The sequence below is a fragment of the Eumetopias jubatus genome, unplaced genomic scaffold (genome assembly GCF_037043125.1).
Source record: "Eumetopias jubatus isolate StellerSeaLion01/CBP00866 unplaced genomic scaffold, mEumJub1_p1.0 scaffold_1, whole genome shotgun sequence".
Lineage (NCBI taxonomy): Eukaryota > Metazoa > Chordata > Mammalia > Carnivora > Otariidae > Eumetopias > Eumetopias jubatus.
In genome coordinates, this window is record NW_028274807.1 from 117329665 (window position 1) to 117353551 (window position 23887).

Genomic DNA, 23887 nt, shown 5'->3' on the forward strand with positions numbered 1-23887 from the left:
TTTCTGCCCATAGAATATGGAAGAGAAACTCCTGCCTTTAAATCCTTTAAGCTCACGTGTGGTCATAGGCCTTCTCAGGCACAAGTCTGGGAAATGCCATTTCAGATGCCTGGCTTTGGGTATGACTGCATCTTGAATGGTCCTCAGGGATGGAGCTGAAACTGAAAGAAAGAAATAGTCTTATAATGTTAGAGGGGCTCCCTTGGAGAAAGCCAGGTACTATGATCATCTGTACTGTCCAGTTGGATTAAGTAAGTGACCCAGTATTACAGAGCTAAGCATCAGATATCATATTCAATCAGGCCCTCTCATTTTAGACTACATGCAGAATTACCACACTTGTGCCTGTATTTCCTTGTAGCTTTTTAAAAGGAAATATTAAAACATTAAAAATGAATGAAATATTAATTAAAAGAAACAAAAAAAACTACTGTTAAGTTAAAGTAATGTATTTGAGTATTAAGAATTTCTAGAGGGTAAAAGAATTGCTAAAATTTAACTAAGTCCTTTTATAGGCAGCTCCAGTGTTTGGAGCAACTGACCCGCTACAGCTGCCTTTCCTCATTTGTGCAGAACTTCTGAGAGAGTGGACCTTAGCTAAGATCTCACTGTTGAGCTCATGAGAGGTGTTGACCTAGAGCCCTTGGATCTGAGCCAGAGCATCCAGCATGGGTCAAGAGCATGCACAGGAAGGAGGCCCGTGGCTGTGGGGCTGGCTACGTGCTGCCGGTCCCATAGTGAGCGAGCCAGAGATCTGTCAAAGGAAAATGGTCCAGCTCGCCCCTGACTCTTGGCTGCTTTGAAACATTAGGTAGTACAACAGCAAACTTAATTTTTTATATGATCGTGTTAATGACAAATAAAACCTGTAGGAGCAATAAGTTTTTAAAAATTGAAGAAAGGCTTTGCCTAAGAATTTAAAACAAGTAGGGAAGGGCACAAGGAAGACTTTATGCAGCACACAGATTGAAAATACAAAACAGCAAGGGCTCCAGTCTTAGACAGGGTGGAGTGAGGGCAGGGAGGGATGGTGAGGCCTCCACAGGCACAGGGCCCTCGAGAAGGGGTGGGGCTTGGAGTAGTGAGGGGGAGCTGACGGAGGTGGGGGGGGGGGGAAACGCATGGAAACAGGGACCAGAATCGTGAGAGTGTCCTGGGCCCAGCAAAGTTGTTTCCTCCGGAAGAGTCTGAAAGGGGGGAGCAGTATTCTTGTGCAAACACATGGACACATTCCATCTGATATAGGCATTTATCAAAATATGTAAAACTGGGCCTTCCTTCTGGGTGATTCTACATAAGAGCTAGATAATGGGCTCAATAAATAGTCCCCTAAGGGTGTGGTTCATAGGCCTCTGGTCATGAGAACCTAGGAATTAGGCCACCTGATCTGTTAGCTAGAGGTTGGCTGACACCATGACCTTCATCCAAAATTTCAGCAGAACACTTGGGCTCTCTTCGTGAATGAAATAACGAGAAGCCGAGTCTAGTTATGTATCTTCCATCAAGCATCTGTTTTAGAGGATTCCTTTAGTGATAATTTTACTTCACCATTCACAATGTCTTCCTACATCTGTCCTTATGACAACTGTAAGAGAGAAAAAGAGTAAGCTAACCGCATTTTTGTTCCTTCTTTACAGACGAGGCAAAAGAAGCAGGGTAGTAACTCCTCGGGGTCGCCTACGCAGCCGTCCTGCGGTGGACGCTGTGCATTGCTGCTTGTCCCACGGAATCCTTACAGCAGCCTTGGAAGTTACCGCACTGAGAGGGGTCAAGGGACTTGCCCAATAAACTGCTGCCTCCAAGAGTGGCAGAGCTCACTCTCAAACCTGGAGGGTCTACCACCAACCCTCCTCTCTCTCCACAGTGAAATTCAAATGTGGTGGTTAAATCCGAACTCTGTAGTACATAGAGTAGCAGTAGGGGTGAGAGGGTTAAATAAATGCACAGATTTGGAGAACTGTTTGATTGTGGATTTGGAAACTCTACATAGGTACACACATTTGAAAAACAATCTATGAAGGTAGTATGAGACAGTGAAGAGTAGGGATTTTGCAGAACGGTGTCCTGAATTTAAATCCTGGCTCCCCCATTTACTGTTGAAATGGATTTGGCCAAATCACTTAACTGCTGCATTTCAATCCCCAAATCTACAAAGTAGAGCTCACCACAAAATGTATTTCATTGGAATGTGATAAAACTCAGATATTGTCTATGAAGTTACTTTATAATTTTTAAACCTAAATTATTTTGAATCTTTGTGTGGGGAAGATCACAGTTCATTCCCCATCTCAAAGGACCGATCCTTGGTTTACACATATTTGTTGTCTGTCTCTTTGCTTCCCCACCTCCCCGATTCACCTGTATATCCCCAGGATCCACAGCAGTGCCAGGTACTTAGTAGGTACCCAGTAAATATTCACTGAATGAATAAAAATGAATCTCAATAGAAATAACCATATTGTAATTTCATCAAAGAGAAGATATTTTTGAAAAAGAGTTCCCCTCCTGTCATTATTGAGACTGTTTCCCCCTCAGCTTCCTGCATCTAAGGGAAATGAAATATGTGCTTAAACACACTTGCAGCATTTCCGCTTACATTCCCATTCACCACTTTCTTATGATCAGTTAAAATAAATTACACAGACCTTCCTCCCCGCATTGTTTTCTGATATTTAGCAAGCCCTGCCAAGAAGGAGGGAGGCAGTCCAGTGGGTCTCTTCTCTCAGCCTCAGGCACAGTGAAAAAGAGGATTTGAAATAGTAGAAAGCACTTGTGGAGAAAATATTTCAGCCTTATCGTCTATTTAACAGTCTGTATCTCCTATATTTCATTATCTTAACTCCTCTCTATGACTGTGAAGCAATCTCCCAGTTCGTGCCTTAGCCGTGATTGCTGACCAACATGGGTGTTTTCATACTGATCAGTTTTTCTGATTTACTGTGCATTGAGTTTTAGGAGAGTGATCTCGAATCCGCTGCAGGAACAAGAATGTCATCAATCTCTGTACATCATTAATATTTAAAAGTAGTAGAGTTATTAGCTTTAAGGATTGGCCTAATAATGTTAATATTTAAATCTGATAAATTAATGAATTCTACTGTTTACTTTTCACATGCTTACAGTCCATCCAGAGGGAACTTCTCTCAGTTTTTGCTGCCTTTCAGGGCAATGGAATAACTGGAAGCAGCATTGGGCTGCTAGGTAAGAAACCAGAAAACAGTAGTTGGAACAGTTATTGATTAACTGCGTGACCTCAGACAAGTGACTTCGTTCTCCATATTTCCTTTGGTTTCTGAGTTAAAAAAAAAAAAAATTGGAAGAGCCGTTGATTGATTTCTTACTTTGAGAGATGAGAAGACAGATGAAATATCTTGGTACACTTTGATTTCTTACGGGTCTCAAGGGATCCATAAGGTGTTTGTTTTTTTTACTTATTTCCATTTCATTATATGTTTTATTCCGTATGACATTTTAACACTGAAGGCGCTGTGAAGGAATTCGGATTCTTTGTTTCTCCTAGAGTGCCATTTGCTTTGCAATAGCGCAAAGGAGAGATGTGGTATTTTGCTGGGTCACAGAGAGTGTCAGTGGCAAGTCAGGATCAAACTCAGGCAGTCGTTTACCTCATAAAGTCCCACAGCTTCCTGAGGATTATTTGTAGGTCACACGCATCTCAGTCTTACGTTTAATAACAACAACCACCACAAAGATGGCTGATTACTCAGATGTTAAGAATAGCCGTATTTCTTTGCAAACAAAGGCCCTCCTCCCAGAATAAAAGAACCACTTATGCCTTCCAAGTAAAGTCCTTTTATTATTAGATTCTGGGGCATTTGGCGATTTATACTGTTCATATTTCAATGCTCTTAATAACAGCAAAATAGCTGTAACTGACTGATAAACTACAAAGAAATCCAAAAACATAATTATGGTTTTTTAAGAATTAAATAGTAATATGAGCTGGGGGTGGAGAAATGACAGAGAAAATAATTTCTTTTCAAACCCTTTCCCCACGAGACACATGCTGGGCTTTCTCTTCCCACTTAATCTGCTGCCACCGTCCCGCAGCACCTGTGTGACAGCAAGAACCATCGCTCCAGGTCAATGAGGGGGCAGCTAGTTTGAACCTTGCTCAGAATGAGGGATTGAGGGGTGCCTGGGTGGCTCAGTCATTGAGCGTCTGCTTTCGACTCAGGTGGTGATCTCTGGGTCCTGGGATCGAGCCCCGCATCGGGCTCCCTGCTCCTTGGGAAACCTGCTTCTCCCTCTCCTGCTTCCTCTGCTTGTGTTCCCTCTCTTGCTGTCTCTCTCTCTCTCTCTGTCAAATAAATAAATAAAATCTTAAAAAAAAAAAAGAATGAGGGATTGAGGCCATCACCATTTTGAAGCTGTGAGTTCTCCTCACGTAATTTTCAGCATCAGGTTTGCCAAGCAAATCAACACCCTGAAAACAAAAAAACAAAACAGCAAGCAAAAGCTGCCTGCCCCCTAAGAGAATGCCATTGTTCAAGAACTGGCAGCTCCACAGGTATCTTTCTATCTTTGTACTATTGGTGCCTACTGGACCCCACACAGAAAAAAACAAACTCCTTCCCTAATGAAGGACAAGGACAACAGCAGGGAGCAAGCACACTCTTCCTAACTGGAAAGTGGAGAATGATTTTTAAAATGCCGTGTTGACTTTCTGGCAGCCTTTTAGTAACGTGTAGGTAGGAGGGCACAGAACTTCAGATAAACAAGTACTGGGCTAGTACTGTCTGTAGAGCTTGCTTCTGGAATGTCTTGGGGGTAGCATGTGGAGATTTAGGGGATGAGGGTGTCTTTTTCAAAGGCAGCTATCGGAGTAAGTTATGTAAACAGCCTAACCAGTAATGACCTGGAGCTAAGTATCTGCCTGAGAAAAATGGATAGAAGTTGAACTCTCATCGGCTCTAAGTGACCTTCAGAGAAGACCTATCAGAGCATACATAGCCACAGCCCCATCTTTGGCTCTGCTTGGATTTACAGGCATGTCCCCTTCATTCTGGCAAAAGACAGGAGCATCATTACATCCGGGCTTGTTTTATGATGCCTCATGGAAACAGCTGCGTTGCCTGTCTTTGTGTGGATACAGTCTTGTAAAAATGAAAATCGCCATGGCAACAGCTGCAGCCACTTATTACAGAGCAGTGGAAGGGACGCTGATATTTGTGAGGAAAGCTATGCTCTCAGAATGATGCGTCCCTTACAATGAAGTGGATTTTTCCCACTAACATTTCCATTTTTAAAAAACAAAAAGGTATCAGAATGTGTTCAAAAGAAATTTACTAGGGAACTGGAGCGCTCAGAGAATTGGTGGGCAGAAGTGGAGCCTTGGATCTGTGGCCCCTGAGTTAAAATCCAACTGTTCGTTCCTAGCTCTCAATACTGGGAATCTGGGAGGGCCGTGCTCGTTGTTTTCAAGCCCCCTAAAATGCCACTCCAAAATCGCTTCATAGCAGTAACAGTTATGATTAGAATTAATCGAGGCCAGTTTTTCTGCGTCTTTCATCACCTCACCTTTCTTTGAGCTTTGAGGAACCTCTAAATCTGAGACTATAGAAACCAATTTGTTTCCATCTCAGTCAGTAAGTGTGAAATAGTTTAAGAGTAAGCTTCCGCTTACTTTTAAATCAGTTCTGAGATAAAGTAACGTCTTTCATGGGCTCATGCTAAATAAAGGTTCTGGCGCTTTCTTTTTGCTGAGCTTCAAGAAAGGGAGTGAAGAGGATGGCTAGCGAAGAAAGATTTTTGCCATGACATGTGTTCAAGACTTATACATCATTGGGGGAATGTCTGTACATTGAGTGTTGAATGAGTTTTTCATATTCCCTAAGAATGATATCACATCATTTTAATGATCTCATAGAGCATGTCCTTGATGGAAGCAGCCAGATAATTCAACAGGAAGTGTCTAACTATGAAGGAAAAACAAAGTAATGTCAATATAGGGTAATTCTCTCTCACAAGGTTCAAATCCCTTAAATCAAAGTTATTCCATACGTTTTCAGTTGTGGGCCCTAAAACTTGAGAGTGTACATTTTACCACCAAAATGATATTTCATCCAAACTGTGCTGAACTATGTCATGCCCTGGATTGTTTTCCTCCCATCACTCAGAAGAAGAAGAGAAACCCGTGGAGAAAGTGTTTGCCCTGGGCTATAGTAAACATATTGCAAAAGGCTCCATCTCATCCTATTCCAGAAAATGACTGAGAAAACAAAAAACCTTCCCCCTTTAAGTTCAGCCACAAGGGATCGTTTTATTTTTCCTAAAGGACAAGGTAGCATGTTAGAATCTATTGTGCAGTAAGCAGTATATCCCGTCTCTCTCCTTTCTGCTGCCAAGTTTGTTTCCCATTTCATCCAACCAAGAACTGTTCCACACAAGTAAGCCAGAATTTCGGATGAGAATACCAGTTGATGGGCTCTTTCCAGAGAAGTCTTCACTGCTCTTTGATTACCCACATTTATCCCACATTTCACTTGCCCTGGCAATCAGGGTTAGTTTTTCAGTCAATATGAGTTTCAGTTCAATGCTCATAAGACCTCTCCTTCTCTCTCTCTCTGTCTCTCTCTCTCTCATTTCTACACTTTATTCACACTGCCCTAATCAATTTATTCTTGATATTGCATCACATCTTAGTTGAGAAACTCAAGAGGAATGTAATTCTAACAACTTTATTTTCCCTAAACCAGGCAAGAGTGAAGGACGTGCTGATTTAAATTCTGATGCAGGAAGGGGAAGTTGAAAGGAATGCAGCAATGAAGAAGGGGGATAATCAGTGTCTTCATAAAGAAGTCAGTACATCTGCCTGGATATGGTAGCCTTAGGCAGATGTTTGATAAGAGTAGAGAAGAGATCACCATCTGGCATGAGATGCATCTTAGTACAATGAATTTCTCATTTAATAAATGTTTCCAATGCTGAACCACCTCTGAAGCCTAGGGAATATGGTTCTGTTGGGGGAATCTTGGATTCGCAAGAAACATCAGGTCCACCAGCTCTACTTAAAGCCTCTGTTGGTGTGCCTAGGTTCACAAGGAACCAGTGCCCCGAACCCTTGTGTATTTCGAAGCACAAGTCAGCTCAAAGAGAACTTATCAAGGCTCCCATTTCTATGTAGTCAGCCTAGATGTCCCCAGGTTCACTTGGGTGGTATAGGTTTCCATCATTTTGCCCCCAGAGGAGTCTCCTTTTGGTAATATATTCCATTTTGATAGAAAAATGTTTTAATTATTTGTAAAATTTAGTAGCAGCCAAAAACAGATACTCAACTTCCTGCCAGATAATAAGCAAAACATTCTACCTTTCAAACAGAAACATTTTGTTAAGCCTAGGGGAAAGTCTGGAGGAAAGCAACCCTGCTCCAGTTCAGTTTCAATAGCTCTTGGGGCCACTTTTTATTGTTATTTATTTATTTATTTTTGTTGGTTTACTATTAAATAAATACACAAAGAAGGAACTAAAGAAATATGTAGATACAAGTTAAACTAGACAGGTTAAAGACCTAACCCGTAGAGACTACCTAAGAAAAGCACTCACCCATTGGGGCCACCACATATAACTAACCTTTTGTCGATGTACGAACTTGCCAACATACAGTTTACTGGGTAGCAGCAAGGGAGAGGGCAACATAGGAGGTCTGGAACCGGATTGTAATGCCCGTCCTACCACTTGCTCACCACATGACTTTGGCCATGTAGCTTAACCTTCCTCAATTTCCTCAATTTCTCCTTGTAATACATAGATAGTATTATCTCTCTTCGGGATTATTGTGAGGATTACAAATAATGTATACAAAATGCATATCACAGTTCTGGCTTGCAAGAGACCCTCAATAAATAGCAGCTATTAACATTGCAATGTAAAAAGCACAAAGTCCAAGAGAATTTTAACACTGAACATATTGCAGAAACAGACCACACAGGCTTTCCGAATTCAGTATTTAACACTCTAAAATTAAGCTGGCATTGCACAGACTGGTCCCTCAATTTACCAACAAACTATCTTTTTATATCTTATTAGTTTATTCCATTATGGTTTGAAAGCCAGAAATTCTTTTTTCTCTTTCTCATCGTTTTGGTAACTTACTGCTTAAGTTCCTTTTTTAAAAAAATCCAGAATTTTAAAGGCTAAGCATTTTTGGTATAAACAATGTAACAGAACCAGTGCCCTCCTTCTCCTCACTACCACCTACACAGACTGCTTGGTCTCAGAGCCAAGGTCAATCAGGAAATTCCCAGGCAATAGACGGCAGAGGCATTTGTCCGCTCTTCCTACACCTTCCATTTCATTATAGTCCCTGAGTTCTGGCATCAGGTCTGCAGGGATTATCATACTTTCCCTGTGATGATGTTACCTTGGCCTTTACTATCACATTCCATAAGCATTTATGGTGCTATAATCTCTAATTATGCACTGACCTCCTCCTGATGAAGTTTCATTAGCATTAGGTGCTAAAGCAGGCTTTTCACACACAAAAACAGGGATTTCGCTATTTCTCAGCATAAGACTTTTTGGAGCTTCTGTCTCTCTTACACACACACACACACACACACACACACACACACAACACCCCGTTAATGAATATGAATGCAGCCACAGTCCATTATTATTTTCATCTAAATGGCATTCTCCTGTCCTATCACTGGCTCACCTCTGTTTCCATTTGGATGCTTTCTAACAATGGCCCTAACGCATTTTTTAAAACTGGAATTTACCAAGAAGGTGGTAATACATTTGAATAAAAATCTAATGAATATACTTAATCTAGAGGAGACAGTAGGTATAATTATTGAATTCTGCCCTTTTTCTCAAAGACTTTGCAATTTCAATGTAACCTTAGGCCCAAGAAGTACAGTTCAACACTAGCCAGGAGCACACCTATTAAACGGGTAGAAGAGTAATTCTATTCTTCGCCTCCTGACACACCCTGGCTATGTGCTTCTTCCTTTAACCCATTTTGGAAATGGATACCTGCATCCCTCCTGCTTTTTATTGCCATTGTGTTACTTATTTCATAATTTAGCCCTCAAGGGACATCCCTCCCCTAAATTTCTGGGGGAGCTTCAGCCCCTTTGTCCCATTTGTTCTCGTAACCTATAAACAAAGACAAGATCTTTTGAAGATCTTCCCATGGGCACACTGAACCAAGCCCACTGTGTCTCACACGTTCTCGTGGACCTACAGAAAGCCAAGCCTTGGTAGTGGTGGTGACAGTGAGGCTTGGCATGCGACTTTGGATGTGTTCAATCAATAACATTGACATAAGCTAAACCACGAAAAGGAAGTAGGATTGATCCAGGCCACATGTTAACTTATGCTTCATGGTGTTAGCTGTTATAATTCCTAACTCTGTCATTTACTACTGTGCAAATATAACTCTCAAAACCTCAACTTTCTATCCAGATATACTTAGGTGTCGGGAATTGCCATGCTTTTTGACCTGTCATTATTCCCTTATGTTCTTCTGTACATTGCCTGCTAGCCCAGAGCAGCCATATATAGTCCCTACCCCAGCAGGATATGTGTACAAAAGGGCTGTGACTTAGGTATAAGTTTTCCTCCATTACCAAGGTGCTCCTGTTTCCTGTGCCTTGCATTGGTTGTCTGATTCTCCGTCTTGTCTTCCCTTCTGCAGATTCACTGTTTGACTCAACTTTTAACCACCCCCTCCTAGTTCCACCATTAGTATATATGTACCCATGCGTCAGTGGTTTTTAACCTTCTTGAGGTCATGAACTAAATGGAGAAGGTGATGAAAGTTAAGGAATCCCTTTCCAGAAAAGTGCCTGTGTGGATTTATGTTGGGTTCACATCCCTGGACTCCTTGAATCATTGATTTCCCAGGCCCCTTGTTGGCTGTTTATGTACTCACTGTGGCTTGCTTAAACTGGTTCTAATGTAAAGCCTTCCCCTGATGTCCCTTCACCCCAGTCCCTGACCAAATCATCCAGCTTGCATGTTCCCCAAGCCTCTGAGCTGTTGTCTGCCTAAATGTGCAAAAATCATTCTCCTGATCCTTCAAGACTACTTCAGGGCCCAGGGTGTTAGCTCCTGGTGCTGAACAGTAGCTTGTACTCCTCCATAGCTCAGCGATGGCCTTGGTAAATGAAGTGTTTATCCTATGCTTGGCTTCTGACTCCACTCTTAGTAACTATCTTTACTGCATGGGGTAAGAAAGGCCTATTAATTGCTTGAGTTAGGAATCTCCTAATTCTTACAGGTTGTATTGGTTTGAGATTCAATTATACTTCATAGTCCATGTTTTTATCCCAGATAAAGTTGTGTCCTAAAGATCTACTATCAAAAATGAATCTTCTGTGAAACTTAAGGATTCGGCAATATTTACTTGATAACAACTACTAGACACATATAGTGTAATATGAAAACATTGTGTAGAAGCAAAACTTTGGTGGAACTTGTTGGTCTGTAGGTCCCATGCTTCAAACACAAAATTGAAATCTGTGGCAGTGAGGCAACTATCTTGGTAAAATACATTAGTTTAAGAAGATAACTATGTGCTTTGCCCCCATTTTAGGGGGCAAAGTATTTTCTTCCTTGAACTCAAGCAAAATTATCTTTAACTCTAAAAAGATGGGTGCAGATTCTTAATTAAATTCATTTGTGGTTTGGGGCCCAGAAACTCACTTAAACGTTAATAAATGGAAGAGCAGGGAAAGGGTCTGGGAGAATGAGCCGATCTCTGCAAATATTTTCCAGGAGTTGCCTTGTCGTCAGGTAAAACTCTGTCAGGCTGTCTCAGGAAACCACTTATAATGGGAGTGGGATTTGTCTAATGTGGGAATGAAAGGCACTCAGATTAGGAAGGCAGCCCATTGTCTATGAAAAGTCCTTTGACCCAGCCAGAGGAAACTAGCATTTCATTCAGCCGCTCTCTGTCCTCAGCACACAGCGTGTCTGAAACACTGCAGACCCCAAGGCAAGCAAGTGCCTGTTTTCAGATTCTTCTTTATCTCTGTGTAGCATGCAGTGAGCTGTGAATTGGTGATCGCCATAAAAGCAAACTCCACTGGTTTCATGATTTTTCCTTGATTGTTGCTAATCAGCAATCCCACACAACTTCATTAGACACCCTCTGTTCGTGAACTTTTTTTGCCTTCGGTATAGCAACAGGACTTCTGTGGTATGTCTACATTTGTGTCCCCTTCTCTGGCAAGGCTGCTAGAAGTTCAGCTCCATTGGATTTGCAAGACAACCATGGGTCTTTTGTGCTTAGTTATGGTTAACGATTTACATGCATCTCCTTGTTTGATACTATCCCAGCAGCCTTCTGCTCTACAGGCCTCATTAAGAAAAAGATGAATTCAGTATTTGATCTAACTCTAAATGTATTGCTCATTTCACCCCCAGAAGATTCTTATGATGTTCTTACACATTAACTGGAGTTCCTAAATACTTCCATCTTCCTAGAAATAGAGCTCAGTTTTTATCAGCTTCTTTTGAGCAAATGGTGAACCATATAGCAATCATTCCAACAATAATACTAATACAAATAACAATAACAACAGTAATAGCAGCCAGCATTTATGGGGTGCTTTCTATGTTCCAGGTAGACACTTTGACACAGGTAATATTGACACAGTTAATCCCACTCTGTAAAGGAGGCGTAATTGTTATCATCACCATTTTTCAGGTGAAGGCCCTGAAACATGGATAAGTAATTACTATAAAGAGACAGAAGTCACCATGTGGGAACACAGGGTGAACAACCGCATAGGATGATGGACCTGAGCTGGTGTTGGTGTGAATGCCAAGATATTAAAGCCATTTAATATGGAAGAGGGGTCTCCATGAAAAAATCCTGGCCTGGAAGCAGCACCAGGTTGTCAGCAAAGCTCCTCATACTGAAATGAATACACTACCTAATGCAATTTTTTTTTCTTACAAATTACAATTAGAAGTCCTAAAATCTCAGCCTCCTGAGAGTGGTCTTTTCTTCATTCCTCTGAAGGCGAAACACTTGTTGAGTTATTTATCTGTAGACACACTCAGGTAATAGATCCCGATGTTCCCACTTTCTTGCCTGCGTTGTACACAGACTTGCAACTGATGAGATCTGAGTTGAATATCTGCTGCTCCATTTACTAGTGAGTTACCTTGGGCAAATGATTTACACTCCCTGAGTCGGTGTATCTCCAAAATGCCAATGCTTTCTTCCTTAGATTGTTGGAAGGATTGAATGAGGTGAAACATATGAGGTTATTCAATCTAAGCCGTAATTCCCTCATCTATAAAATGAAAATCACAATAGCACTTACTTTAGGGGGTCCTGTGATGGTTGAATGAGATAATGCTTATAAAAATGCTTACCATAGTGCTTTACGCATAGTGAATGCTCCATAGTAAGAATACAGGAAATAGTAAGTATTTGGAGTGCTGAATAAATGTTGGAGCCCCTGACCCCCTTCTCCATTTCAACCTTGGGGATTAATATTTGGTCCTGCTTGCACCTGTTAATGATTATATTTTAATTTGAACTAGATTTCCATCTTTAGTGGCTATTAGCCTACTTTTCTATATCTTTTTATATCTATTATGACTAAAAGTTTCACATATCACAGTACTCTTTGGAGCTAAGATTTCATTAGTGAGGATTAAAAGAATTGAAAAGTAGGAGAAAGGGTTGAAATTCCCATTAGATCATAAGAATTAGCCTCTCTCTTTTTTAAATAGGCTCACAGTAGTGGGATTCAAATTCCTGCTTCTGCCTCAGAAAAGAAAGAGAGAAAACAAAATAAAAGAAGAGTATTTGCAAGTTACTTTTATCTTTAAGACAATCTCAAATGCACTTTCCTCTCAATATTGGGTATAAGAGAATATTTCTCAAAGCCCACAGAGTAATTCAATTCTGACAAGACTTTTCAGACTAAATTGCAAAGTAATTTAAGATCTCCTTTCAAAGAAAATGCACACATAATTCATAACAAACCTCCTTTAACTCTTCTTCCCTTTAAACCAATTTTAAACTCAGGGCTCTCTTTGTCACCTTAAAGTTGGAACTTAATGGAGCAGAGCCACTTAGGAATCTGTCAAAGGCTTTATTCCGTGCTGAAATTTGTAACTGTTCTTGATGTCATTATCAACCCAGCTCCAAACTAAATCATCGGTGCCTTCATTGTGTCCCCATTGCAGGACAGTACTGCTTCTTACTCACTAAGTGCTTTGCCATTTCCAGTGGCAGGATTTGGATTAGCACAGAAAGCCAAGCACCCTACATCTCTCTCCTGGTATTCTTGGAGGAAGTTGGAAAATAATAGGTAACAAATCAATAACTCTTGGGGTGAGAGGTCCCTAGAGGCCACATTATCCAATATGCAGTGCATGGATTTTCTCCACAGCACCCTGGGAAAGTAACTCTTTCATTCTATGCTTAAGTATCTCCAACAACAGAGAACTAACTACCCTTTCCTAGAACCCATTTCCTTTTGTGTCGGAGCTAAAAATTAGGAAATTTTGTATTCAGATATAAAGCTAAAATCTTTCTCCCTATGATGTTTTTACTTTTGGGCTTTATCTTGCCTCTGGAAACCCCAAAAACAAGGCCAGTCCTTCCTCTGCTTGACTACATTGCAAATGCTCACTGAAGCTATTTCTACTAAATCCATCTATCTTTTAAACTCTCCTCGTTCCTTCCATCTTCCTCTTCACCACCCTACTCCTTCTCCTGTGGTCTGCTGTGATTTGTCAGGTCTCATTCAGATAACAATCTTTCTCAGAAAAGCCTTTTCTGACCACCCTGACTAAAGCAGTTTCCCTATCACTCTCTGTCCCATCCCCTCATGCTGCTTTATGGTTCTTTTCAACCTCTGTCATTAAATCATGTATTTATCTGCTTAGCTATTTTTTATGTTGTTTTCTCCACTGGAATGTAAGAAACGTGAGGTTAGAAGCTTTGTTGTGTTCCCTGTTAGATCTTTAGTGCCTAGAACAATATCTGCACATAGTAGGTGATTAATAAATTTGTTGATGGAGTGGATCAGTAACTTTAGCATGAGACTGTATTATTCTGGGGACAGCAATGACAGACCAACTCATACTTCCCACAGAATTCCCCTTGTCTTTTTCTTTTGTGCCAGATACCAAAATGGCAAAATATTTGTCAAGGATTTGGAAAATCACACCTTGGTATGAATTTGGATTCTCAGAGAGCAAAGTCATTGACTAAGTGGTCTTCCAGAAGCTGAAAGAGTTATTAATGTGCCCTCTGCAAACATGACTCTCCACCCTGCAGGGTTGTTGGCCCTTGGGAAGGTGAAACCTGGCGGTTCTAACTCAAGCTCAGCAAACCTCTGGCCAGAACCTCTTATTATTAAGAGGCAGCTCTTCTAACCTCCCAGGGTGCCTGGAATGCCCCCAATTCCTGAAGTCATTATGTTTTACAGTGGGTCCTCTTGACAGAGTTTCATTGGCCTTTGGCAGAACATAAGCCAGAATAATGGGCAGGCAGATGCCAGAATGAATTCCAATGTGTACACACAATTCTTGGCCCCATAAAAATCAATTCCTTATTCATAATTAAGCAACTTCTTGAGAAAGGGCAAGTTGGTACAGTTATTAAAAGATAAATAATAGATAAGGATCCACTTGTTTTATTTTTTATTTATTTATTTTTTTTAAGGACCAAAAAATTTTAAACACAAAATAGTACTGTAATTAGTTTTCTTCTACTTTGTTTCTTACCTGTGACACTCAGGGCCAACTAAACAGAGGAGTTTTACAAATTTTCATTGCCCCTCTATGTTGTGTTTCTCCTTAAAAATGTATCTTTAAGAGCGGAAAGACAAAGCAATTCTAGATAGGAAGTAAAAGCTAGAAGCACCCTGATGTAAAGGTCACAAGCTGTGTCATCCTGTGGGCCTTTTCCTGTTTGCCAACTTGGGTTTAAGGAGCAAAGCTGCAAACAAAAGCTGATAAGTGGCCCCATACTAAAAAGAGCAGCAGACTTACCCCGCAGTTAAGGCCACACCTCCCAACTAGCTTAATTGGCAACAGAATTAGCCTCATTTCCTTCAACCTCCCCACCATCTTTTTTGCCTCAAATTGGTATATAAAAGGGGTGGGGAAGGATGGGGTCATCCTTGGAGAGACTACAGTGTTTGAGGTGTGAAGCTGTTCCCTCTGTCCATCAGGGTGCTTCCTCCATCCTAAGTCAAGCGGAAGGGACTCCACTGGAAGGAATCACCCAATAGGCTAAGGCTACCTGCAGGAAGAGGCCTTGCCAGCTCATTCCTCAGTGGAGAAAACTATGGAGGGGCTAAGGCCCTCTCAAAACAGAATAAAGGAGGCAAGTTCTGGGATGTGGTTTCTTGGAGTGGGAGTACACAAGAACATGGGGACTGGCCTAGAGATCTCTAAAAGGAATTAGCTGGAATGGTCTGTGTCAGCAGGATCTGATAGCTCCCTGATTTGGTGTGTTTAGGAAGTGGCCAAGGTGAACACACCTGGCCCAGTGGTCCATGGCCCAATAAAGGGGATTGGAGGTCAAAAGAAGGATGAGAGCCACGACACCCCCCAAATGGCCCCAGATCCAAGCTGTAGCAAAGGGCTGGAACTGTACATAGCTGGCAGGGCAGATAGAAGATTGAGTGGTCGCTGTGAGGGGATTCTCAGCAAAATACAGGTGCTACCATGTCAGCAGAGGTCTCTAAGAGAGGGGTTGAGCAGGAACAAGCTTGGTCCCCCATCCCTCCTCTGTGCCTCCAACACCAGGGGACACTGGTGCCCACAAGTGTGTTAGAGGAACACCTCTTCTGCCCCTCCTCCCTTCCAAGTCATCCTGCCTGCTGCTCTAGAATATTCTGCAGGGCAAAGAAGAATCCTGCTTTGAAGATTTAGGTTTTAAGCTAGACTGTACCAAATCTTAATAACTAAAAGGAATTGAATAATGGAATTTGGCTAAGACATCATTAATGGAACTGCATACCCACACAAAGAAGGATTTGACGTAGTACAGCTGGAAGCAGTAATTGGAAAAAAAAATAAACTACTTCATATATATAACCCAACTAATCAGGAATTCTATAATAAACTGGTGTCAGCAGTTAGAAATTTTTTGCGAGGGATTAAAGATTTGGTAGAGAAAAATGGTAGGTCCTTTTGTAGATCTTTGGCTATAGTAGTCATTTTCTCATTTTTTTCTTTAATGATTACATTAATAAATATTCTGAAAGGGAAATGATATGTTTGCTTAATATTTTCCTTTTGAAAGTTTTTGAGTGACATTGATTTCTTGTTAACAAAAGAATTGAGACTATCCTGGGGGCTAGGAGAAGCAGGTTGTCCCGGCCAGGCACCCAGGACAGAGAGTAGACTGTGGGAGCTGGGAGGGCCAGTGAAAGAATAGTTGCCCAGGAGCAGGATGTCGTTGGGTAGTTTAAGTGAGTAAGTGTGAGGCAAAATATTTTAGCAGTAGCAGTGAAAAATAACAAAGTGAATGGTGTTAGAAACCAGGCAATCTTGAGAAAGATTGTAAGAACCAGGAGAGAGAAGACTGGGTAGGATCCAAAATGGGAAGAAGGTCAGAGTCATGAGTCATGGAGGGGATGGCACTGGTGGCAGGAATGGTGGTACCATTTATAGAACACTTTCCCTGCATTATATCATTTTCACTTCCAGCGTAATTGCAATACCTTCTTCTCTTCCTCCTCCTTTTCTTCTTGCTCTCTCCTTCTTCTTCTTCTTCATCGCTAGTATTTATTGAGCATAGGTGTCATACACCATTCTACAAAAAACAATTTGTAAGATCAAATGGTCCCTGACGCTCCATGATCCTAGACCAGGGACGAGTCCAGGCAGGTGTCAGAGAGGTGATGGACACCTCAGTTCTGTTTCAGTTGAGGTGCTGATTGGACATCTAGTTTGAGATACTTGTTTTAGAAGTAAACCAAACTGTCAGTTCAAAAGAGAGGAAAAGAGAGAGAAAGGAAGGAGGAGCAGGGGGAAGAATGGGTTATTTGAAGAAGGATGATTTACTTAAGAAATGCTTGTCTAATTCTTACTATGTTACAGGTGCCATTTCAAGTGCTTTATAAACATTAATTCATTGAATTCTTGTAGCAACTTATGTGATAGTTACTATTGTTATCATCCTCATTTTATGGGAAACTAAGGCGCGTATAAATTAAGTAACTTGCTCAAGGTCACACGGGCAATAAGTGGGAGAACTGAGATTTGAACCCAGATCCCAGATTCCGATTCTATACTCTCAATACTACCTAAGCTGCCAAGTGACTTCCCTGAAGGAACATCGTAAAGATTAAATAATGGGATGTTGAGAAACACCAGAGTTGCGATCCTCTCTGTGAACCTTAAATGGTACAGTGAGCAACATGATCCTTATTCATGTTGCTTTCATCAAAGGAATTGGGATATTTCATCCATTTCAGAATTTTTGAATAAAAGATGCCGCCCACATTTATTTCTGAGAACGGATACAATATACTATCATCAAACTCATTTTTGCTGAATAATCTTTTCCTGAATAGAATGAATCAATAACCTGAACTTATTTCCAATTTATGACATGAATATTTAAACACCACTATGTATTTCTGCTCATAGCACTTTCAAGGATATTGGTTTCATCTAACTCAAATATTCTTTCCAGAAATATGGGGATTGTAGATCTATCTTTACTAGCTTGTGTTATAAACAATGCCTCTTCAGAGTAGTGCCCCAGAGAACAAGCACCACACAGGTTAGCAGAAAGGTTAATTCTTCTTCTCCTCTCTCCCTTCCAATGTTTGCATACACGAATGGTCCAAGCATGTCCCTCAGTGCAGGGGAGGAAATATTTTCTTTTTAAGTCCAAAGGGCTGCAACTGCTGGAACAGCTATTTCTTCCTCTCTTGGGTTGAAGTTGGAAAGCTCTACATATGCTACCCAAACCCTTGTTTGTTTCCAGAAAGCACCCTCTGCAGCTGTTGCCCTACAATCCATAGGCTTAGTGTTGTAGCTGAAAACCAGAGCCCAAAGTGGTGCCTCCTTCACCAGGATTTAGAGCCCAGAAGAACAGCTTCCCAAAATCCTGGCAGTCAGGAGAGATGCAACCTGCCTGACTTTTCTTTACCTGCTCTCTTTCCCTCACTCCTCACCTGAAGCCAGAGGGCTTTGCCTACAGAACATCCAGGAGGGGTGAGCCACTTAACTAGGGGTGAAGCAACACAAGCTCAGTCTCCTTGCCTGTTCTTGTCCTGAGACAGATTCCTACCCAGACTGCCAAGGACGCTCCTTTCTTTGTGGATCCATGGAGTGAAGAGCTCTGCAGTAAACAGAACAGATTTTAGCCTTACTTCAATGACCATGTCCTCCCAGGAGATCCTTCTGTTCCCACGCAAAAGTGACTAGTTCCGTGCAGCAACCTGGAAGCCTGGTAGGCCGGGAGGAGAGCCACACCCCATCTCTCTGTAGTTGGAGCTGGGGCCTGGCTCAGCCACAGCACTCTGTTCTCTGTCATTGTGAGGCTTATGGAAGTTCTTAACAGAATGATGATGATGGTGGTGATGATCGTCAGCGTTCAGTGAGTGTTTATTTTTCATGCACATAATCAGTACTCAATGAATGGCCCTACAGTCTACAAGATAAATATACAGGTTTTAAAAGTACCTCATATCCTCATGCATTTCTGGGAGATAAGTACTATTAATATTTCCATTTTACAGACTTTGAGACTGAGTCTGAGCATGATGAAATAACTTGCCCAAGGCCATAGAGCCAATAAGGGTCAGATCTCTGAAGCTCAAGTTGTCTCAAGTGTCACCTTCAGTTTGGGCTGATGAACTCAAAAGTACCCGCAATGTAAATATATAAAGTCATTGCTTAATAAAGGAAATCTTGTAGGTGATGATTCATTTCAAGCCTGGCTTTTGCAGACCTCCTTCTTTCCTGTATTTCTTCTTTCTTTCCTTTCTACTTTCCAGTCGTCCTGCCTTTATTTCATTCATCTTTTTTTGGCCTGCCACGTGCCAGGCACCAGTCTGTGTCCTGGTCATATGAAGAAGAACAAGACCCAGGCCAGGCCCAGCAAAGCTCAAGTCCAGGACCCGGGCCTGAAAGCAGATTCCCATGAGAAGCCCCGAGTCTCGCAGTCTAGTGAGGTGGGGAAGAGGGTGCTGCCATCCCATACAGTGCAATCTGCTCTCTGCTTGCACACAGGAAGGTGTTGCCCATATTCCATCCAGGGATGAAATTAAAGGTTCTGGTACCTGAACTTCTGCATTTACAATCGGCGCAGCACTCAGCTATCCTGATTTGGGTTCCTGTTTTTCCTGTTTTCCTCCCAACAAGATCACTTTTTGAAGGAATAAACAAAAAATCTGCATTTTGAACTCCATAGCTCTATGATCTTAATTTCTCTGACCCTTGGTTTCTTTGTTTTATTAAAAAAAAAAAAAAAAAAAAAGGAAGAAAAGGAGGGATAAAAATACCTGCCCTGTTTACCTGGCAGAAATGTTATAGGATCAAATGAAGTTATAAGGCAGGCTTAAAGGGGACAAAATGATATGTAAATGTGAGGACTTTTGTATATGTTTAACATGAAATTTAAGGCTGAGTGATGCCATCTAACTATCTTTACCTCCATAGGTGCCCACATACATGGTCCTTGTGTTCCAGCCATAACTAGATAGTTCTGCTTTGAAGTGTCCTCAACTCATCTGCCTTCTGGTCTTTGCTTATACTCTTTCTACTGCCTGAAGTACCCTCTTCCCATCACTGTTGGTTGACTTGCTTCCTTGCTCAAATGCCATCTCCTCTCATCTAAAGTAGTGACTCTTGCCTCATTTGCACCACTAAATGTTACATATCTCTCAAAAAAATCATACTTAGCACCATGACTAGAGCTAGTTGTCATCTACATCTTAGGCCCCTGAGCCTAGATACGCCTTGTATATGTTCAATAAAATGTCTAGTTACTCAAATTCTGCTTCTCTTCTCTATGCCCTTTCCTGCCTGCCCCCCAACACCCTACACTTAATGCACCACCAGGCCCTTAGTGGATACCCAGTGCATACATCCTAGGGAGCTTTAGGGGCAGCACACTCAACAGACAAGTCTTCATAAGTCAAGGGAAGTTAAGTTTTTCCCTTAAGTTAAATCCAACATCACAGGGAAGAAGTATATGAAGTTTGCCTGTACCCTACTGGGTGAGGATCAGAGCGCAGGAAGAGAATATCTCCCAGAATGCAGGCTGAGAATCAGTGTGGTTACCCAGATGATTGTAGGTGACACACAGGTGAACTTTTCATCAAATGTAATAGTTACATAATCTCATGGGTATTAAGAAGAAAGAAAATTAGCACATCAAACCTATGACTTCATACATAAGTATTCTTTAATAAAAGCTCTTGCATTTGAATAAAAATGAGTTGATTTAAAGAAAAACATTACATTAATAATGGAAGTAACATTACATATTGCTATGGCCAAATGATGTGATGATGGTACTCCAAGGTCAAGAAGTATAAGGACAGAGAAAATAATTTCTGGAGTGCAGAGGTGGAGATGGGGATGAAGAGTTACCTGTTCTATGAATCAGATCTATTGGTAGCCTCAGGAATTAATAGAATTATTCACAGAGCTGTGTTACTATGCAAAACTCTTTGTTTGGAAAAGCAGAATGCAAGTAGAATGTTTTCTCATCACTATGTTCCTTCACTGGAATGAAGAAATGTGCTGGTGAATGTTAACTCATACATCAAGCTTTGCAGTGTTGGGCACCAAGTTTCATAATGGCCGTGGGGTTATACACCCATTCTCAGGACTGTCAGATACAAAGGACCTAAATATGGGTTTGCTTTTCCATTTTTTTTCTGCAAAACACAACACTTTACAAAGAGAAAACACTTCAAAGGCAATCCTTTTCTCGCATACATTTCAAGGGCTCCATTTGAGATCCACATTCATCTTCCTTATCCAATTACATGATCAAAGTAGAAGTGTTTGGCCTACTTTAGGGGTTTAAAGACATCCAGGGAAAAACTAAGAACATTTAAAACTACTTTTTTAAGCACACATCTTCCTGTAGAAAAACTGGAATCCCCCCCACCCCCTTAACTAGTCTCTAGATACAGAAAGTCAAACCAGAGAGTTAACATGCTCTAATCATCCAAACCATAAAAGATTCAGTTACATCTCTGTAAAATCCAATCTAATTTCAAGTCAGTGTGTCTAGTGTACTTTTTGCTCTCTATACTGCTACAAAGTCCCTTCCAGAGCCTATTACAAAACTCTTGATTTTCCTGATTAGTTTTAAAGACCTCATAATTAAAATAAAAACTATTTAAAAAAATGAAATGTTACTTCATTCGTCTCCCCAAAGCTACTGGTTCTAGCACATCTGTTCATTTTAATGCTACAATATGGAGTTCACATTTCTTAAAATAGGACACACCTTGTCCTTCTGGGATTTGAGGCCCTTGTTAAAAAAAATAACAAATGTGGCATCCTCAAAAATATTTAAGTGAACGGGTTGCCTATTGGTGGATTGATTTTTCTCTATGGAAATAAATCTGTTGGCAGCCACCAGAATTGGGGTATAAAACATGACCTCGGGCAGCTGCTGCCATTTGTTTTGGTGGGAAAATGAGGGGTTTTGTCTCTCCCCAGGGGTTAATACTGTGATGCTCTAAGCATCCTCTGGGCTCTGTTTCTGAAGGGTTACACTGGAGAGGAGGAATGCTTTGTGGTTTATGACAAGATCACAGCAGAATATTTTGTGCACGCTGTGATTTGTATTGCCCATTTGTGCACAGGCCATAAAAGTGTACTTTTTATCAGGAGCATTTGTGAATATATTACAGCACGGAAGACATATGGCCACTAAATAATTCACAGTTATCTATCTCCTCAGCAGATTCCTTATACACCTACCATGTTTTAATGCCTAGTTTGCTCAGAAACAATATTCTTTATGACCCTTCCAATATAAAAATGTTTACTGACTGGCAGCAATATATGGATACCATGGGAATGGGCTGTAAGGGAAGGGAAAGCTCTCTACTTTCTCTACCTCTCCCTGTCCTCATCTGTTTCTCCTGAACTCTTCCAGCCAGCACCTAACCTCACGGGACAAGGTACCCTCCTCAGAAGTGGGTGCTAACTTTTGACTTCTGGTATTGGGGCTATAAGAGAGAAGTCACTGACTAACCTTCACCCTCTTTTCTTTCCAGTTCAATATCCATTTACAGCCCCAAGGAGAATCCAAATACATTTGATGCTGCAGCATTCTTCCAGTCTGTGGGGAATTTCCTGGGGATCTTCGCCGGCTCATTTGCAATGGGGTCTGCATATGCTGTTGTCACCGCACTGATATCCTTTGAACATGTGTGTGGAAAGCTGGGGACTGTTAAGAGCTGTACCTGGACTGTTTCTGAGGATGGACAACCTCCAGACCAAGAAAGAAATGGCTAGACAGTCTAGTTCAAATATGATACAATGCCACTGGAGCCATCTTAGTTCCCAGTCCATGAGGCATAGATTGGTACCAGCGGCAGAGGGGACCAGGATCTTTTCTTGTCCAAGGCCTGTTCTAGCACTACTGATACTGTCTGACACCAAGATAGCAACAGTCTTAAAAAACTGCCATGTAGGAAAATAGGTGGGCATGGGACATCGGGATTGGCTGTATTAGGGTCAAGAAGAAGCTTAAAAAAGTAGTTTTAAATGTTCTTAGTTTTTCCCTGGATGTCTTTAAGTGTTCTTAGTTTTTCCCTGGATGTCTTTAAACCCCGAGATCCAGGGTCAAGAACAAGACAGGATTGACTGGGAGTGATTAACTGGGTATTCTCTTCTTCCTTTTCAAACTTCTTGCAATCACTAGCTCACAGGACTGGCCAAGCCAAAAAATCACTGTGGATTTAAACAAACATCCCTAGTGACTTTACAGAAGGGGATGGGCAAGCGCGGTAGAAATGACATGTTTGCTATATCTGGACAGTTTTGTCATCTCATTCCTTCTTTTGCAGTAGTGCAGTGGAAGAATGAGCAGAGTTCCTAGAGAATTTGAGCTAGGGAATGAAGCTGGTCTAGTGAGCTGTTCAGTCAGAGCAGATGGATGGGGCAAAAGTAAGCCAGAGTTGAGGAAGAAAGCCAGAAAACCAATGTCAAGTGTGAGGGCTTAATAGAGGCCATAAAAAGAGGCAGAACAAAGGATCAAGGACCAAAGACCTTGGGGAAAAGAGAAAGAAGAAGGGTACAAGATGTGTCAGGGATCTAGCAAAGAAAGCAAAACGTTGGGTACTTTCTCATGGGGACTGACCCAGTGAATCTCTATTCACTGAGCAGCTGCTAAAACACTAGGTTCTACTAAGAGTTTGTAACATGAGTTGGAAGATGAATAAAATATGGACTCTGTCTTCAATTAGTAACAAACTTGGAAAGACAAGCTCTACAATAAGATTTGTATAGAAGGTGGGTGCCAAAACCACAGCCAACTTATTAGGACTCTAAAAATTCAAATGTGGATGAGTCCATTGTTTCTGAAATAGTCCGATAGACTCTTGAACAGCCTATAATTCCGAAAAATAATTTGAAAAGTAACATTTACATGCAGAGAGGAATGTGGGCTTGGCCTGAAATATAGGTAGGATACAGACAAAGGCTATGCGATGAGTGGTTCAGGAGAAAACCAGCCTTCATCGAAGGGTAAGGCTGGGCTGAGAGGACCAGAATTCTCGGTTTGGTGAGCAGTGGAAGATGAGGAGACACAGGTGGGTTGGACTCACCCTGTGGAATATCTTGGAGTGTTATTCAAAGGAATCTGAGCTTCTGTCTGTAGTCTGCAATTAACTACCGAAGGTTTCTGCTCAGGAGAGTGACATACTGAAAGTCCTGTTTTTAAACAGTA

General features: G+C 41.3%; 1 protein-coding gene across 1 annotated transcript in view; it reads left to right on the plus strand.

Moving 5' to 3' along the window:
• The window catches only part of SLC9A9 (solute carrier family 9 member A9), a 564530-nt gene that overhangs the window by 217564 nt on the left and 323079 nt on the right, over positions 1-23887 (plus strand). Inside the window, exon 7 of the mRNA XM_028099209.2 lies at positions 22212-22350. Coding sequence (XP_027955010.1) covers positions 22212-22350 — 139 coding nt within the window. The remainder of the gene's footprint in view (positions 1-22211; positions 22351-23887) is intronic.